The sequence below is a fragment of the Elgaria multicarinata genome, chromosome 4, assembly GCF_023053635.1.
Source record: "Elgaria multicarinata webbii isolate HBS135686 ecotype San Diego chromosome 4, rElgMul1.1.pri, whole genome shotgun sequence".
NCBI classification, from domain to species: Eukaryota; Metazoa; Chordata; class Lepidosauria; order Squamata; family Anguidae; genus Elgaria; species Elgaria multicarinata.
In genome coordinates this window covers 29,926,106-29,945,304 of record NC_086174.1, presented here as the reverse complement: position 1 = coordinate 29,945,304, position 19,199 = coordinate 29,926,106, and the positions used below count along the sequence as shown (strand labels likewise).

General features: G+C 40.9%; 2 protein-coding genes across 5 annotated transcripts in view; both read right to left on the bottom strand.

The window, feature by feature from the left end:
- Positions 1-640: 640 nt before the first annotated feature.
- Positions 641-7,185, bottom strand: MRPS10 (mitochondrial ribosomal protein S10). Its single transcript, XM_063124003.1, has 7 exons — positions 7,104-7,185; positions 5,304-5,362; positions 5,054-5,126; positions 4,686-4,825; positions 1,698-1,806; positions 1,308-1,397; positions 641-1,074 (listed from the first exon to the last, which is right to left on the bottom strand). Exons 1-7 carry the CDS (start codon positions 7,146-7,148, stop codon positions 994-996), a joined length of 597 nt encoding a protein of 198 aa, XP_062980073.1. The 5' UTR covers positions 7,149-7,185; the 3' UTR covers positions 641-993.
- A 3,060-nt stretch (positions 7,186-10,245) lies between these two features.
- TRERF1 (transcriptional regulating factor 1) overlaps positions 10,246-19,199 on the bottom strand; it is an 87,881-nt gene continuing 78,927 nt past the window's right edge. For all 4 annotated transcript variants that reach the window (XM_063124007.1, XM_063124006.1, XM_063124008.1 and 1 more), the window contains one exon: positions 10,246-17,388. In XM_063124007.1, the coding sequence (XP_062980077.1) occupies positions 17,067-17,388 (322 nt within the window). In that variant the 3' untranslated portion in view covers positions 10,246-17,066. The remainder of the gene's footprint in view (positions 17,389-19,199) is intronic.

The window sequence follows — 19,199 nt, the reverse complement described above, 5'->3', positions numbered from 1 at the left end:
GATTTGATAATATTATTATTATTATTATTATTTATTTATATAGCACCATCGATGTACATGGTGCTGTACAGATAACACAGTAAATAGCAAGACCCTGCCGCATAGGCTTACAATCTAATAAAGTTGTAGTAAACAATAAGGAGGGGAAGAGAATGCAAACAGGCACAGGGAAGTGTAAACAGGCACCGGGAAGGGTGAAGCTAACAGTATAGAGTCAGAACAAACTCAAAGTTTAAAAGCTATAGGGAAAAGAAAAGTTTTTAGCTGTGTTTTAAAAGCTGTGATTGAGTTGGTAGTTCTCAGGTGTTCTGGAAGAGCATTCCAGGCATGAGGGGCAGCAGAGGAAAATGGACGAAGCCGAGCAAGGGAAGTAGAGACCCTTGGGCAGGCAAGAAGCATGGCATCAGAGGAGCGAAGAGCACGAGCGGGGCAATAGTGTGAGATGAGAGAGGAGAGATAGACAGGAGCTAGACCGTGAAAAGCTTTGAAGGTCAACAAGAGAAGTTTATATTGGATTCTGGAATGAATTGGGAGCCAATGAAGAGATTTCAGAAGCGGAGTGACATGGTCAGAGCGGCGGGCTCTGACCATAATATCCACGAAGGGTCTTCTTACACAAAAGCAAACATTCTTTTAAACATTTCAAATCATGTGCATTTTAATGGTTTCCAGCAACCATTTAATATCTTTTCACATACAGTACCAGCTTATTTAAATTGTTCAAGAAAATCATTATACAGTTGTTTTTGTATGCAACACAGTTTTGTCAAGCTTCTGTTTAGCCTGATCACTTCAGAACTGATGAACAAACTTTTGGGAGTTGCATTTACAGCTGTTTGGTCAAGAAACAGGATCCTAAAAAACGAATTGGTTTCAGATGAGTTTCAAAATCAGCATAAGTCTCTCTCAAAAGGACAAAGTTACATTTCATTTTTACTCCTTTTTAAAGCTGGGGATGGGTGGGAGGGAAATCTACAGACCAGGTATTTATGACTAACTTGATGTTTCTTCTACTGGAGGCAGTGTATCCCAAACAGGTGTCTGAATATGTTCAGGAAGTTTTTCTAATCTGGTCTAAAAACAAAGGAAAATATGTAACAGCAATTTTATACTAGAACAGTTCATAAACTCTGCAGCTCTGCTACTGTAATCCTTATTTATACACATCATATTACTAAAATCCAACATATATATTAGATGCAGATAGGCTAGCAAGTAGCAGAAATCATTTGCTGTCTGATTAATACTAAAGCTAAAAGTCAGGCATATTTTTGTAATATAGACCCAAGAAAAATCTTAGCTAATACCTTTTTTACTTCCATGGCAACCCCTTCAGGTAAGTTTCGTTGAATGTATTCCAAGTAAACATTGGCTGTGCTGCCAGTTAAGTGCTTTAACTGAAACATAAAGCAGTGTTTTAGTTTTCAGATAACAATTAATGAAACGTTCTAATGGAAGACAACCTGTATTATTTGACTATGTCTGTTACTCACCTCTGGAATGGGCTTTTTAGGATCAAAAAGATAGTGGCCTGAATATGACTCTCATACTAGTCCCAAGTTTAGTATTTAAGACAGAAGTGTGTGTGTGCGCGCACTCTGAGAGAGCACTGTTTTCTCCATAAAAAATTTTTTTTTCCTGTTTATACTACCATATACACACATCTCCGTTATCTGAACATACAGCTCTTCACTCACCTGCACATATCGGTAATGCGTCCTCATTTCATACTGAACTCTGTGCTTCTTATAAATGTGCACTGATTTCAGAAGTGTGAATTTTTCTATCTTCCTTGGAGGCACTTCTCTAAGAGATAATAGTGGTTTTCATGGAATCATTAGTAATTTTAATACATCTATTTCTGAAATTACAGCCATTGATAGCTTTCATTATTAATAATCTCTCTATAAAGCGGAAAGTATGTGTGTCACATCTGTCCTGAAATGTTTACCCACTTCCACATATAGTACTGCCTTAATGCTGTTCACCCAGATAGGTCTGCGTGTACATGGATCAGAAAAAATCTAAAAACATTAATTTTGGGGTTTTAAGTATTTTTAAAGAATTTAATAAAAAGAAAACCTAGGTTTACACCTACAATTCCCAGCATGCCTTGGGCGGAACTCCCAGCATGCCTTGGGTGGAAGGCCAGATTTTCTGACCTTCGCTGGCCATTGTGATTCCTAAGCTCAGTCTCAAGCAGTCAGCCCAATTCCACATAAAAGGAAACAACCCACATAAATGTGCTGCATCCATTTACAGTGCCTCCTCCCATCTGCCATGTGTGGTTTTGAAATTATAACTAGATGCAACAGCATGTCTTTGAGAGGCTGAACTCTGGACGTGCTCAAAGACACCCTGTCCTGATAAGGGTTTTCTCAGAAACTGAGGGAAGCACATGAACAGCCTTCATCCTTGGGAGGGAGGGAGGAAAAGGAAGCACTGTGTGCATGCCCAGAAACAGGCTTGACGAAGGGGGGCAAGTGCCCAGCCCAGTCCCAGCCCTTCAGTACAAGCTCCTGTTGGAGCATTTCGTTGGTGAGAAGTGTGGGCTGAGGCAGTCCCAGCAGGACTTGGCCGGAGTTATGCGTGTCCACTGACAGCTGCTTACCTCCCATCCTTGGCAATGCTACACCCCGATGCTGTCAGGGAGCAGCATCAGCCCCAAGAGGAGGAAAGCGCCATGTCCTCTGACATGGGCACCTGAGGGCCGCCAAAGGCATTCTGGGAGGTGCAGTACTAGCATAATTATCTCTCAGTCCTAACTTGGCCCCCACTAACTGACTTTCCCCAACTGCCACTGACTCCACCCACCATTCCATTCTAGCCTTAGCTGTCAGTCATTCCTCCATTCACTCTTCTGTTTCAATAGTCTTGGGTGGGAGGGAAGATTTATTAGGCTGTGGCAGCCATCATCTGGAAGTGGCTCACCGTCCAGGGCCTGAAGGGAGAGCACCTGGGTTGGCTGCCTCAGTTACTAGGGCCCATCAGGAGCAGAAGGGAAGGAGGTCACAGCTCTGGGCAAAAGGTATGCAGGGAGTTGTAGTTTTTGTTTTCTGTGGGGACAAGGAAAATCATGACAACAACTTTAAGACGGCCCTGGCCAGGCAGGCGTGAGAGAGAGAGAGAGAGAAAAGAAACTAAGAGTTACCTCACAGACCTAGGACAGGCCTACCTTGCAGGGTAGTCGGGTGGGTAAGGAAATTAATTCAATTTGTTTAAAGGTTAACTCACAGGCCTAGCACCAGCCTGCTAAAGATGGTGGATCCGCTTCCCTACTATATTTTGTTCAGATATCTGAGCAATGCCGGTTATATTTTGAAAACATATTTTTAGGTTTGCAACTTTTTTAGCTGGTAGGAAGGGTGTTGTGTGTCCTGATTGTTTTTGAAGTTTAGACAGCAACTCCGGACAAGGCATGATGAGAGGTGGAGGCTTTTCAGGTAAAACAAAAAATGTGGTTTATCACGAAGCTCTAATTGAAAATACAGTTCTTATTAACACATTTTTCCATTTATTCTAACAAAACAATTTACTAACTCAACCAAACTAAAAAAAACAACAACAAATGTAAAGATGAATAAGTTGCATAGGAATTTGTTACATATAAAATAAATGTTATAAACCTTATTCATGGACCCGAGCAACACTGGGCACATCAGCTATTGAAGAATATTTGGCAGAGAGGAAGGGAACAAACTGGATTTAGCCTCCAGATTCCTGCTTTGTTTATCAGATTACATGGCTGTATCCCAAGAGATCTACTATAACAGTGGGTAAGGAAAGATCCCATTGCACTATGTTCAGCAGCAAAATTCTTGTTGATGTCAACAGCTTTCATTCATAATTTAAAGGAGAAAACAAAACACAAAATTATTTCAGCCAAATAACCAACCATAAAAAACTCCCTCCACACAACATAATAACCCATGGAGGGTTAAATAACCAACTGTCAGCTATTTAATCCACCATTGGTTATTGTGTGGTCTGAACCCAATCTGTGACTGCGTTCTGACGACATGATAACCAATGGTAGGCTAAATAGTCAATGGTTGCTTATTGTGTCACCTATCAGGACTTTTTCACACCACAGTTGGTTATTCGGCCGAAATAACCAACTCTGTGCAGAGTTGATTATTTGAACAACCGTTGGTTATCTTGTCATGTGTTGGGCACCGTTGACTATTTCATCACACAAAGTTGCTTATTTTTGGCGACTACAGAGTCCACTGGCAAGAGTGACCAAAGCTGTGGCTGCCGCCCTAGTCTAGCCAGCAGAGCTCACAATGGCTGATGGGATACCAACAGGAGGACTGGGGGGGGAGAGAGGGGGGAATGTGCCAATCAAACACATAGTTGACTAAGAGTCAACTCGACACTGCCTTTAAACCACACCACAGTTGATTATAATCATGTCGTGTAGGGAGTACCCCCCTCGATAGTCAACCGTGGACTATTAACCCACCATTGACTATTGTGTCATATAAAAGCAGCCTGTATGTTTCTTGCATGCTTTGTGCATTTCCAGTTTGTTCTTGGCATGTCAATAGAACTACACAGAATACAGTTAAGGAAAATTCTTGCTAGTCTTTATCTATAATAAGTTTTCAACAATCGGTCAGTTTGGGTGTTTGAGAAGGAGTTTCTAGAATGACTAAGTAACTGCAAAAGTCAACAGTACTTACACTTTTTCAATAGAGAGGCCAAGTTCTTTAGCAGCAAGCAGCATGAAATATTCATAACTGTCCAATACAGTTTTGTCATGACCTTTAACCAAAACCGCTAGTCTCTTATATAGTGTGTCTGGCTCATCTGAAACAGATACCTAGGGAGATAAACAATAAGAAATAAGCTATTCAGCATTCATATTCTAAACAGGCATGAGCTTGAACATGTTCACTGAGGTTTAATCGTATATTATTCATTCCAAATTACGGTAAGTTTTAATAAACACTGTTATACCCTGACATTGTTTAAACACATATAAACCAACATGTACCCTAGGCCACAAGGCTTTCCTGTACCTATTCTTACTCATTGAAAACATACATACCAGAGGGTTCTCCTTCAGCTGTTGAATATCAGTGTGGGCCCCTGAAAACTGAAACCATAACAAATGGTTGTTCCTGAAAAGAAAAAGGAGAGAATGGTGTTTTAATGATAATATATGAAATTGAGTATTTTAAGCTATAATACAAACTTAGCAGACAGCAAGCAAGCCTCACTGAATTCAATGAGTTACTTCTGCATGCACATGTATAGAATTGCACTATTAAGAACTTTGCTGTAAATGGTAAACTTACTGAAGAAAATTATGTTTCTTTAGCGGAACTTGACTTGTTACAAGGAAATTCTGCGGCCCCTAGAATAAAAATTACAGGTTTAGCTTATTATATAAGTTATCTTAGGGAAGCTACTGCAGCTTTCCAGAATTATCAAATAAGAAAGTCATGCCCAAAGGCTCACAGTCTAAAAAGCATAAGACAAAAAAGGGCAGTTGGAGGGAAAGGGGAAACTTAAAAAACAACATTGACACATGTCTACTAAATGCCTCTTCAGTTGATTCTAGAATCATTTTTTTCCACATGGAATTCTGCCTGAACTGTGTTCTCCTACACACAATCCCCATTACCGCAGCAGCTCAAGCCCTTGTATGACCTGGTCTTCCTACTTTCAGATGCAGGTAGGCTGCTGATCATCCATCCAAACAACTTGTCCACAAGATTTCCCACTTTGTCTCCTAGCTGCTTTCAGAATCCCTTGCTTATTTTATCAGCAGTTAGTACAGTACCTGCAACAGTGGGAAGCTGCCAAAGTCAGCAATCTCAAAGAGGAGTGGGTGGACAGAGGGGGTGACAGCAACATAGTCACTTTCCACTTCAGGTAGTGGTCACACAGAAGACTCTCATACTGCTCTATGTGATGTATATACCAGTCCTTAAGCAGCCAACAGTAGGGTTACCAATTTGATTCTCGGAGTGCGCCTATGCCTATGTGTGGTGAGCAAAAAACCCCAGCAGTTTTTTCCAGCATGAAGACGGAAATTGGGAGTCTGTTGAATTTATGCCTGATGCAAAACTGATCATAGGCACAGGAGACCCATTAGAAAAAACTGGTGGTAAGGCTGTGCCTACATATAGCTCTTAAAAACTATACTGTGTCTATTGGAATGATTTTGCTAAACACTCAAAGGGGATTTAGGGATAGCAGTTTCAAAAAGTTCAAGCAAGCAAGTTCAAGCACATGCCATTGCATATTGGTTAAAGTCTACAAATACATAATCACTGCTAGTAAAAGCTTGAGAAATTTTCAGTTCCAAGACTGAATTCCATGAACTCCTCAGCTTTATTTATTTGTTACATTTACATCAAACCTTTAGATCAAAGTTGTAGATAACCCACCCACACTACTGTATTGTCACAAAAACCCTATGAGGTTTGTTAGCCTGAGAGATAATGATTGGCCCAAGATCACCCTGGGAACTTCATAGCAGATGTCAAACTTATATGAGCCAAAGGCAAGTTGGTTGCTGGGATTTTATTATCACAAGATAGCCTACATTTCTACTTTAAGTAACTCTTGATTTTAGGTCCCTTGTCTTTTTTTCCCCTTTTGTTATGTTTGCAAGAAAAACTTGAATCACCGCATTTCTAGTCCATCATGTGGTATTTTTTAAATATAGAAACAATAAGGGGAATTGGTAAGAAAAACAAAATACAGATTAAAAGTTTCAATTGCTCACTCGATTACTTTCGGGAATCAGTCGGGAACGCGGCAGCTCTAATCGTGCGATTTTACGCACATCAACCGGGAATTAAATCCCATGGAGTTCAATGAGGCACACTTCCAGGTAAGTGTGACTAAAACTGCAGCCTAAGTGTGCGATCCTATGCATGTTCAGAGAGAAGAAAGCGCTACAACTCCCAGCTTTCCCCAGCCAGATATGGGAGTGTAGGACTTTTCTCCCTCTAAACATGAATAGGATTCCGCACTAAGAAGATCACCGCGTGGCCCTACCATGTTAACAGATCTCAGTTACCACTTAGGATTTAAATTTTAGGCATTAAATTCTTCTTGCCTGCCCCTAGCGACGCTGCAATTACCTGCCACAACCGGCTCAAGAAGCTAATCCCTCTCCGAACCGCCATCTTGCTCGGCCCTTTCACCGTAACTTCCTGTTGTCATGACATCATAGAGAGCTCAACTTCCGGTACTGCACGAGCGGCGTCGCTTGCCCCCTCCCTAGCGTGGATCTCTATGGCCTCGTGATGCAGCCGATCGTTAAGTTCGTTTGCGATTGAGCTCCCCCATAGGGCGTAAGAAAAGTTCCTGTGGTTTTCACGCAAGATTTTCGGGATATTTTCGACGCCATGACTACCTCTGGTTAGGGTGGTAAAAAGTACCGCTTCTTATAGGTGACAAGGGCGAAAAGACAATACTTTGGTGTTGCAGCGATTTAGCGGGAGTGGAAAAAAGTGAGCCAGTCTAGGAGTAAAACTAAGACAGCGGTTTACCTCAGGTCTTCCTGGTGGGGCTGGAGTGTTGTTTAAAATAAATAAATTTAAAAGTGTTCTGCAAATGCTTCCAGCAAACAGTCCACTATTATAATCTCGGTATTGCAGAAGAATGGGGGAGGCTAAGAGATATGCCCGTAATATGAAAGCACATGAGCAAAGCTGCTCACACTAACCCTGGCAATGTAGTCTGGTGTTATGACAACGTCCAAAGTTATCTACATAAAAGTATTGCGCCGGGGGATGGATGGCGAGAGCGCTGACACAAGAGAAAATGACCTGCCAAGCAGTCCCATGTTATCGCCAAAAAGTTGTGGTGGGGAGCGAGTTGCTGAAACTGAGGGCTCATCTACACCAAGCAGGATATTCCACTATGAAAGCGGTATATAAAAGGCAGGAGCCACACTACTGTTTTATAGCGGTATTGAAGTGCATTGACAACTGTTGGAGCTCCTGACACTTACCATATACCGTTTTCATAGTGTTGTATCCTGCTTGGTGTAGATGTGTCATGGGTCCCAACAGTTGTCAGTGCACTTCAGTACCAGTATAAAGCAGTAGTGTAGATCCTGCAGTGCACTTCAATACCGCTATAAGGCAATGGTGTGGCTCCTGCCTTTTATATACCACTTTCATAGTGGAATATCCTGTTTGGTGTAGATGAGCCCTGAGAGCACCTTACGCCAATCTTGCCACACAGCTTGGTGTTCGCTCCACTTTGCATGAGGTGTGGTGGAGTGGCGGTGCTAAATGAGTTGGCTTATGGCAACACTGCAATAATGTGTACTGCAGTGTTTAACATCAGCCATATTGCAGATTGGGACAGGGTTATGATCACCTTTACATTTCAGATCCATTGCTAGTTCTTAAAACACACCCTGATAAAAGGCTTGAATAACGGTTGCTCAGGGAGCAATCCCAGGGACCATGCAATTGTTTAGATTCCCTCTTCTGAGGTCAGAGATAATGCTGTGATCTTGGAGGGGAGAGTTGGAGATCTGACCCTGTTCCCATCCCAAGCAAGCGCAGAAAAAACTGGGCCAGCTGCCCTCTGAGGAGATGGGACAGGCCAGGATAGGAGGACCTGTTTAGACAACATGCAAAGCTACAGTGGTTAAGTGTTTTGAGCTAAATATTATGGCTTATGTCATGTGAACCAGGACTTGGCGTGCCCATGGTGGCTATGTGACCATAGTTTAAACACGTTCACTAAGTACTTGCTGCAAAACAGTTAGTGTTCTAACCATGGCTTAGTGGGTTGTCTGAACAAGCCCAATGTATCCTGAGCTTCTTGTATCCTTTCCCCCTGCCACTCTGAAGCGCTGTTACAAGGGCTAAAAAGCCCATCTAGCAAAATTTGCAGGGCAGGATGTGGTGGGGGGTGGGGTGATCACCTCCACTGCTTCTCCCGCCCTGCATTGATGATCTGACACAGTGGCTTCTTATCATGAAGGACACAATCGATAGGATTGCACCCCTAATCAATCTTTATTGGAATTTTATTTATTTATTTATTACATTTATATACCGCCCCATAGCCTAAGCTCTCTGGGCAGTTTACAAAGGTTAAAAACAATGAACATTAAAAACAAATATACAAAAATTTAAAACCATCAAAAGCATAAAAACAACAATATCGATTTAAAACAACTATTCTGGGGTCAGTTAAAAAAACCCTCAGCATATGTTAACTGCCTGGGAGAAGAGAAGTCTTGACCAACACACACCCAGGATTGTTAAATGATTTACTGTGCAACCATTTGCATTTCTACTCAGAACCAAGTTCAATGAGCTTTACTCCTAGAAAAGTATGTATAGGATTGGCACTGAAAATGCTACAGGATGGAAGTTCTGCACACATACACTCTCACCCATCCATGGCCGCATATGTGCATTTTCCGAGTGGCTAAATGATGGGCCTCATGAAACAATGCAGCAAACGTAAATCCCACCCCATCATCTTCCTCAACACCTTCCCGAGCCAGTGCTCAATTGAAAATGCAGATGTTCCACTCAGTTGCATAATGCAGTGTTGTGCTTTTACCACTCTAAGCATTTAAATTAGAGATCCTAAATGAAACTGGAAGTCAGAAGGCATATGTAACTCTTACTTTCTATCTCTCTGACTGAAATGTGTATGTGTGTGTGACATCTCTTCACGTTTTCAGTGGTCAAGCTGAGCATTAGAGTTTGGAAAAAATCAGCAAGCACAGGGCAGTTGAATGTTTTATTTAAAATTGTCTTCTGAATCTTGGCTTGTTGGAAGCTACCATTGTCTATTATTTCTGGTTCAGAGGTAATGGGAGACTATAGTTAACAGCTTTCCTGATTTGTTTAAAAAGGGTGCACAAAACTGGTGCATATCCTGGTTTATTAAGCCAGGATTTGATCATCTGTACTGGGCTAAGGTGGCACACTCCCACAAAAACCTAGCTGCTCATATGAGAACATTTTGGTAATGATTGCAGTTTCTTAATATCTGCTAGACTGCTTTGGAACTCCCTTTTCTTATAGATTTGCTATCATTCAATCATCAAAATGATGCACACTATTTGTGCACATTATAAGCCATGTAAAAGTATGTCTGGTAAATAGATTTACTGCCACAATTATGTTTTTTAAAAAGTTGAGTTCTTTTTACATTTCTATAGGCTATCCAGCTTAATTGTAATAGGTAGGGTAAATTAGATCATCTTAACTAAAAAAAAAAAATTACACGTTTTACCTGCAGATTAATTTATTTAAAAGAAATTTTTCATCACATGAACAAAAAAATTAACAAAGTACATCTTATCAAAAGTATAAAATACTGTCTTTTTTGGCAAACTGTTATATATTCCCTTTGATTTTACAAATACAATTATCTGTCAATGTAAGAAAAGGCTGAAATATTCTATACATAGTGCTCTTTGTTATGTACCAGATAGGATGCATGCCCCCCCGCCCCCATGCAACCACTCTCCTGCCTCCACCATGGGAAAGAAAAAAATGACATATTATAATATGAAATTAAGCATTTTAGTGCAAACCTGAATAAATTACATCCTGAAGTGAAACCACATGCAATTCAGGTGCAATAAGCCATAACAGGCAAAGTTTTATTTAACAAAAGATAAAAATAGAGAACACCACATTAAAATGTTCATTATTTCCCCCAAAATGACAGATTTTTTTACACTACACTACAACTCTGTATTTACAGCTTTTCTGTAATAATAGAACAGCAGTTAAATATGTCTGAAAATAAGATTTCTCCATAAAATATATTTTTCTTTTGTTATGTACAATTTTTCATCTAACTCACTACTGAAACCATACCGCAATAAACATAAACCATTAACAAAAGGGGGGAAAAGAACCCCAGGTTTTCTGGCAAAATTTAAAACGTATCTTGGTATTTATCACTGCAATATTTTAGGAAAACATAATGTACATACAAAAGTTACTCAAGCATCAATATTCTTCCAGGGATTATTTTGATATAATCTTTGGTTATTTTTATTTTACACCATATCACTATCTCAGTAATTATTTTACAGGATGTAAAATAAAAACATGTATTATGGAATCATTCATTTATGACTACAATATCCTGTTGGCTTTGAATTCACTGCACAGGTGCTCTCTTGTATCTGTATTTGAATACAGATACACTATCTGTCAAAATAGTATCTGTTTGTTATAGGAGTAGCCACAGTAAGAATTTGGTGATTTTACCCATACTACGTACCTGTGTTATGTAAGGATACGAATAGATGATGTCCACTCTGCGGTTACAAATCTGAAGTAACAACCAATGCACTCTAATTGCAAATTTCACATTAGAGAGATATCTCAGCACACAATAATCTATGTTAGCTTAAGGTCACAGTCCTGTGTTATGTTTAGACAGGAAAAAAGTCCTACAATTCACAGCATGCTGCAGCCAATATGGCTGACTGAGGAATACTGGGAGTAGAATGGAGCTTTTTTTCCTGCCCTCAATGTTTTAATAAGTCCTTAAATAAGGGCTGGGGTACTTGTGAACATCTAAACATTGTTGAGCTACAACTCCCATAAGCCCCAACCAACATCTGGTCCCCTGCTTTAGGTGAACAGTAGTTTACTACACTGGCTTGCTAGTGTAGCAGAAGATCTGTCTGAATACATACTTAAATGTACACGACAAGAATCATTCTGGAAGGATCTATTGAAAGATGTATACATTGCTTTCCTCTTTTTAACTTTTTGGTTGGAAAACTCATGAATATGCCATGATAGGTTTTCCAAAAGATTTATTCTCACAAACATGTGCAATTTGATTGCCAAGATTGCCCAATCAATTTCAAAGAATAGCTCAGCTGGTCCCATTATATGGCTTTTCTGTAGATTATTTTTTAGACAATACCTCAGCTGCTAAACTGGTATTTCAGAGGAGGATGAGATCTTTATTCACTGTGATAATTTTTAATGGCTTATGCTAAAACTGTTCCTTTGCAGGGAACGACTAAGTTGCACCACAGATTTTTAATTTATTTAATTGATTTATATTTGAACTAAGGGAAAGCTTTTTGGATTGCTAAGATTTCAACTCATGCCCTCTACTGTGTTAGACGGGCAATAGCATCACATCACATATAACTTAAGGTCCTGGGTTGGATCCAGAATCTGCCTCCCACAGACAGATGGTCTCCTTCCGTCTGTGGGAGGCTTCTGAACCAGCAGAGGATTCCCGCTGGCATGGTGGAGGCGGGTTGCAGTCTATTTCCCCTCCCAATGCAGCCCTCTATGCCCATTCCAAATCTGCTCCAGAGACTTTCCAGAAGAGAGGGGGAGGTGTCCCTGGGGGCCAACAGAACCAGCAAAAGATCACCTCCCCTCTTTTCCGCCAGTAGGAGTGTTCTGAGAGGAATTCCGCTAAGATAATGATCCCGCTGGCAGAAAAGCTGGATCCACTGTGCTCAAGTAGTTGAAGACAAACAATGTGGTTTGTCTTGTTCTGTTACCAAAAGTGTATAGAATAGATTAACCTGCCCACCACAGAAGGGCAGGTTAATCTGCCCTTCTGTGTCAACAGGTCAAAACTGCAGAAATTAGAATTGTTTAAATTACAAGTAAATAGAAAGGCTACAATTGCATCATTTGGCAAAAGTCTGGATGATCATGTATTTAGTTTATTGTAAGCTGGACATGGTATTTTATTTTATGAAGCCCTGTTTGTTTTTACTGCTTGCTATTATTATTATTTTACTTTAAGAGCTTTTATTGTTATGTCCAATAGCTGAAATAAATACATTCTGATATTGTCTTACACAACAACAAAATGAAACTCCTTGATGCAGCAAAAGATGCCGAATGAATAAAGTAGTGATATTTGTTTTATTGGCAGCAAGAATTTGAGGTAAATTTTTAAAGACGCATAGTGGAGGTGAAATGTGATTTTTTTTTGTTTTGTTTTTTGCAGTGCTGATTTTTTTAAAGCATTTGACAATACCTTCTTGGAATCTGACTAGAAGTTACACTGAATGTGTGCTGGGCTCTTATAGGCCAGATTCAGACATAGCCATGGTTAGCTGCTACGTGAACAAACTTCAGCAAGCCTTGGGGCCTGCATGACACCCCTTCCCCCACCTCTTTTTTCACATGCCAGATGAGGACATTGAATAAGACCATAAATTTCCAAACCATAATTTCCTGTTACATTCTAACTTAAGGAAGACAAAACAAAAATTAAACTGTGGTTTCTGATCCTGGTTTGTTCACTGAATTTAAAAAAGCCATAGTTCCCCAAGCTCAGATGTGATGGGCAAGGATAGCTTGACTGAAATCAGAAACAAACACTTCTGATCTCCTCCAAGCAGTGCAAAGATGAGGAGATGGTGGGGAGGGGAGAAGCCAGTGAGGCTGAGGTTTCTTGCAACCCGTCCATGTAGCGGGAAACTATGATTTCTCATTCCTTGTGAACTGTACTGTTCAGCCGTGTTGTTATATCCTAATATTTCAATTCTGACACAGTTTGCCATTTACTTGGGCCCAACATCTGCCAAAGAAGATTGTGCCTCAAGGGCCCATTTACAATCACACTCCCATTTCAACCCAGAAGCATGGTAAGGCATGTTTCTGCCCCTTTCCCCACCTCCACCCCGACAGGAACATATCTTGCTACAGAGGAATCCCAAGAATTTAAAACATATGGATAATTCTTTCCGAGAACCAGTACAAACCACTGCAGACAAAATGCCCCCTCCTATGAAGGTACCTAGTATTGTAACTAGTTCAAGCAACAGCAATAACAAATTATCTAGAGGAGTATTGCCAAAGAAGAAAGCCTCTCAGAGAATGTCACAGCTCTTTGAAAAATCATTCTTCACTGTATGACAGTGAGGCCTGGTGGAAAGAGTTGTTGAGGAATGATAAATACTACAGCCATGCTACCACCACCATCTCTCACAAAATGATGCAGATTTCAGAAGCCTACAAATATTTCACATGCCAACAGGGATGCTTTTATATATACCACATAATTGATCTCTGTCAGCTAAACACTGGTACCGGCTACGGAAGGCATTTTCACATACTTCCTCAGTCTGGTGCTGGTAATGCTCAGCTGGATACATGAGAAGGATGCCTGGAAGAAATGTCCTTGAGGCATCTTAGCACAGTATGCAGATCACACAGGTTATTATCTCCACTGGCTAAGTGGGGTGCCTGGAACCAGTGAGGGGAAACTGAACACCTCTACTGAGTTGGTCAAATGCACTGGAAAAGCACATCCAATTTCCCAGATAAGACCTGGGAAAAGCCACTTGCTCCTTGATAAACACAGAGTAGATTCTTGAGATCAACCCTGGGGAAAGGCGAGGAGTAATCCGGCAAGAATATCGGCTCAGTATTTACCAAAGTACGTTCACGTATCATTACACTTCATTGCAGAGCCAGTTTGAAGTTTTGAAATTGTCTGAAAAGCCTTGGCTGTCCTGGCCCAGATACTACTTTTTCCTTGCTTGCTACATACAAGATTTGTAGAAATGCTTAGGGGACGCCCAACAGGGAGGCAATTTCAGTTTTAAACTGGCCCTGACTTGTGGAGAGTTGGTCTTGGTCTAATTTTGTGGCATCTAAAAGTCATCTCTCACCAGTGTCAGCCTTGACTGACACAGGCTTTGAACCTGAGTCGGAAATTCAGAATTTGGCAATATACACTTGGCTCTGTGAGAAACATTTTTGTTTCTCTAAGACTATGAATTTCTCTGAGACTATTATTTGGCTCTTAAGGAAGTATTCATGACTGTGCTAACACAGGTTCAAGGAACTTAATATACTCGTGCAATTTTCACACCAATTTGGGACATTTCTAAGCAATGACTATGATGCAAAGAACTATGCCTGGAGTGATCCCACTTCTGGCTCTCGAAGAGAAAGAGCTGCAGGCGGCCTAGCTGAATCACTCCAAAGTTGAACATTCTGACTTGCAAGAACATGGCCAAAGCACACAAGTAGGAAAGAAAGGGAGACTGTTTGACCCTCATTTAATTTTCAGCCTAAGGTAACCATAAAACATTAGCCATTAATGTGTTTTAAAATCTAGTTTGTGCACAGTTAAACAAAGCAAAATCAGGGAAGTGGAGGTCCAGGACCGTAATTATTTTATTTGGATGAGATTTAGACTTAATTTGCAGCCTTGCAGCAGATTGGTAAAATAGAAACATATGAAAATGAAATGGGAGTGTTTCTGAATCTTAGTATTGTTACCAGATATGGAACTTGATAAACACTCATTGTCCTATATTTTATTAGAACACACTTGCACCTGACCTACGGTCACCAAAATTTCCTAGGATTACTGGGGCTTTCAGCTTCCAGCAGCAAGGCTATGGGCCCATTGAAGAGTATTCGCAGGCATGAAAAAATCAACGTTAAGTATATTTATACTAACATAAAAAAGTTACTTTTTTTTTAAAAAAAAACTTCTATAAATGGCAGCTTTTAAAACTTGTAAATGATTTAAAAAAACAAACCACCATGGGGTTTCAACAGAGTTCTGCATGTGCTGAGGTTGCCCTATTTTGTATGTGGTGTGTTCTCCAATTTACAAAAGTGAATCAAGTAGCACCAAAGCTTGCGTGTATATTGAATCACCCAAACCCACGCACATGTGTACTCCAGAACCACTAGAACAATCACATAAAATAACGTAATTAGAGACAAAGTGCAAATTCAAAAACGTGGCTTAAGATTATTATTTTTAGGGCTTGGAAGAATCACTTTTGAAACAAACAGACCTGAAGGTGGGCCTCTCCTCCTCTTCTTTCTCTCTGTAAGGAAAGGTCTTGATGCGTACCACCTCAGGAGGATGCTTCTGCACAGCTAAAAGAAGTATATCCCTACTAGTCTCAAGGATAACGTTTAAACAATGTGATTTACTTTGACAAATCAGAAGTATTTTAGTAAACTCTAATTGATAATGTGCATCCACATTCAATATTTTTCAGTTGGGGGGTTGAGATTTCAGCAGCTCTATGACAGTGAAGTCTAAAGAATTGTCTTTCTTCAGTCGTAAGACTCAAAATACTTCTGATTACACTGACCCTGGCTCTTGAGTGTGGAATCTCTGAAGTGCACAATATGAATATAGAACGCTTTGCAAACAAACTGCCTTATAAAGATTAAGATTCAGTGAAAATGAATATTTACTCAAGAGGCCCAATTTAGCTGTTCTCTCTCATGTTTCAGGGCCGCTCAGGTTTCTTTCAGATCCAAGTAAAGCAGAGCAGAATGCACCAAGTCAATCCTTATGCACATAACCAGCGCACAATTTACCTGTGCGCAACTACATCTGACATCAGAACACATCTTGTTAAGAGAAAATATGAAAATCTATATCTGGCACAGAACCTTTGGTGCCATGGGAAAGAATTTGCCTCAGCTGCTTGATTGGCCCAGGGCAGCATCCCCTATAGAAATGCCATAATACCTTGGGCCAATCCAACTATATGTTTTTATCCAGGGCAAATCTTCCAGATGCCACCAATCTATTCCACGTCCAACTCGTGTTTATTGCAGTGGCAGTTATCGTTCAATTATCTTGCCATTTGAAATTACTCTTAGCTGTTGCAGATGTTTTGGGGCCAGAACTAAAAGGCACAAAATGAAACACATTGTAAAAGAATTTCTACTTATATAGGGGTAGAGATGGGATGGGGGAGAGAAGAAAACCCTGAGGAGTTCGAAGAATTGGGGGCTTCTCATGAAAATGTCCGAAAGAAAATGAAAAGAAAACACGAACTTCGCTGAACTTATTGGTTTCCAAGGCATTAGACAAAGTACATTTAAACTTGAATTGTTTTCCATACTTTGAAACCAAGCTGACTTACTGCCAAAAATAAAATTAAAATAAAATAAAATAAAATAACAACAAAAACTCAGATTTGTTTTTCCCCCCAGTCCTGGATAAAAAGTAGTTCAACTATTCAAACAGTGTAAAATAAAAAGGGAAGTAGATATTTAGCCTTCCCAGTGGCAGAAACAAATTTCAACTGGCATCTGTAATTTTACAGAATTGACTTATTTCTTCTACAGCTCAATGTCATCCTGAAGTAATTCCGTGTCTTCTTCACCCAGTAAGAGGCCGGGATCAATCATTTCAGTACTGTCAATGACCCCTCCCAATTCTTGAACAACATCGCTGCTGAGATCCTCTGCTGATTCAACCTGCTTTATCAAGTCCAAGTGATCCAATGGAATCAAGCCATGCCCAGCCGGCCTTGTAGTCCTTGCAATTGTGGCTGCCATTTCAGCTGCAACAGCAGCCTTCTGGGCTTTCTGCCGTTGCTGCTCTTCCTGCTGCCGGTGTGTTTTCATGTGAGCATTGCGACTTTTAATCTTGAAAAACATCCTAATGTGAAAAGAAGGGAGAGGGGGAAAGACAACAGATTACGGGGTATATGAGGAAGTGTTACAGTAAACATCCAAAATTTGGTAAATATCAGCTGAAGGAAAGGAAAGGAAAGGAACCGCTCATGCAAGCAGTTGAGTCATTACTGACTCCTAGAGGGACGCCTGCTTTCGCTGACGTTTTCTTGGCAGACTTTGTAGCAGGGTGGTTTGCCATTGCCTTCCCCAGCCGTTATTACCTTTCCCCCAGCTAGCTGGGTACTCATTTTACCGACCTCGGAAGGATGGAAGGCTGAGTCGACCTGAGCCGGCTGCCTGAGAACCAGCTTCCGCTGGGATCAAACTCAGGCCATGGAGTGAGTTTCGGCTGCAGTAACTGCCGCTTACCACTCTGCCTGCACTTAGGCTCAGCTGAATATACAGCTAAATGTTGCATGTATCTATTTGCAGACACAAAAAGGGATCTGTAAAAATCATACTGGTGTTAAGCTCTCACTCTGAATTATCCTTTAGGTGGGAAGTGGAGGTTGCCTCTTTATTGTTGAATGGGTATCTGAGGGATACTGGATTCCATGGATGTGCATCTTCTGGTGTATGCCCTTGAAGCTTAAACCCTCCAATCAGGACCCCTTTCAGAGGTAAAGGTGGGCTAGCCCCCCCTTTGCTGCTGAAAATACACTTGCAGGGAAAAGGTATCTGGCACAGATAATACACAGCAGAGAATATGCACTCTCACGGTTTCCCTATTCATAGAATCATAGAATAGCAGAGTTGGAAGGGGCCTACAAGGCCATCGAGTCCAACCTCCTGCTCAATGCAGGAATCCACCCTAAAGCATCCCTGACAGATGGTTGTCCAGCTGCCTCTTGAAGGCCTCTAGTGTGGGAAAGTCCACAACCTCCCTAAGTAACTGATTCCATTGTCGTACTGCTCTAACAGTCAGGAAGTTTTTCCTGATGTCCAGCCGGAATCTGGCTTCCTTTAACTTGAGCCCGTTATTCCGTGTCCTGCACTCTGGGAGGATCGAAAAGAGATCCTGGCCCTCCTCTGCGTGACAACCTTTTAAGTATTCGAAGAGTGCTATCATGTCTCCCCTCAATCTTCTCTTCTCCAGGCTAAACATGCCCAGTTCTTTCAATCTCTCTTCATAGGGCTTTGTTTCCAGACCCCTGATCATCCTCGTTGCCCTCTTCTGAACACGCTCCAGCTTGTCTGCGTCCTTCTTGAATTGTGGAGCCCAGAACTGGACGCAATACTCTAGATGAGGCCTAACCAGGGCCGAATAGAGGAACCAGTACCTCACGTGATTTGGAAGCTATACTTCTATTATAATGCAGCCCAAAATAGCATTTGCCTTTCTTGCAGCCATAACGCACTGTTGGCTCATATTCAGCTTGTGATCTACAACAATTCCAAGATCCTTCTCGTTTGTAGTATTGCTGAGCCAAGTATCCCCCATATTGTAACTGTGCATTTGTTTTCTATTTCCTAAATTTAGAACTTGGCATTTGTCCCTATTAAATTTTATTCTGTTGTTTTCAGCCCAGCACTCCAGCCTATCAAGATCACTTTGAAGTTTGTTTCTGTCTTCCAGGGTATTAGCTATCCCACCCAATTTTGTGTCATCTGCAAATTTGATAAGCGTTCCCTGCACCTCCTCATCCAAATCATTAATAAAAATGTTGAAGAGCACTGGGCCCAGGACTGAGCCCTGTGGTACTCCACTCGTTGCCTCTCCCCAGTTTGAGAAGGTTCCATTGATAAGTACTCTTTGAGTCCGATTCTGTAGCTAACTGTGAATCCACCACTTTT

Bases quoted from the DNA above. Each gene is read 5' to 3' on its own strand.
- MRPS10 (XM_063124003.1), bottom strand. From the start codon at position 7,148: ATGGCGGTTCGGAGAGGGATTAGCTTCTTGAGCCGGTTGTGGCAG. The intron at 5,363-7,103 runs GTAATTGCAGCG...TTTTTATTCTAG, and splicing joins TCTTGAGCCGGTTGTGGCAG to GGGCCGCAGAATTTCCTTGT. The intron at 4,826-5,053 runs GTATGTATGTTT...TTATCTCCCTAG, and splicing joins AGCTGAAGGAGAACCCTCTG to GTATCTGTTTCAGATGAGCC.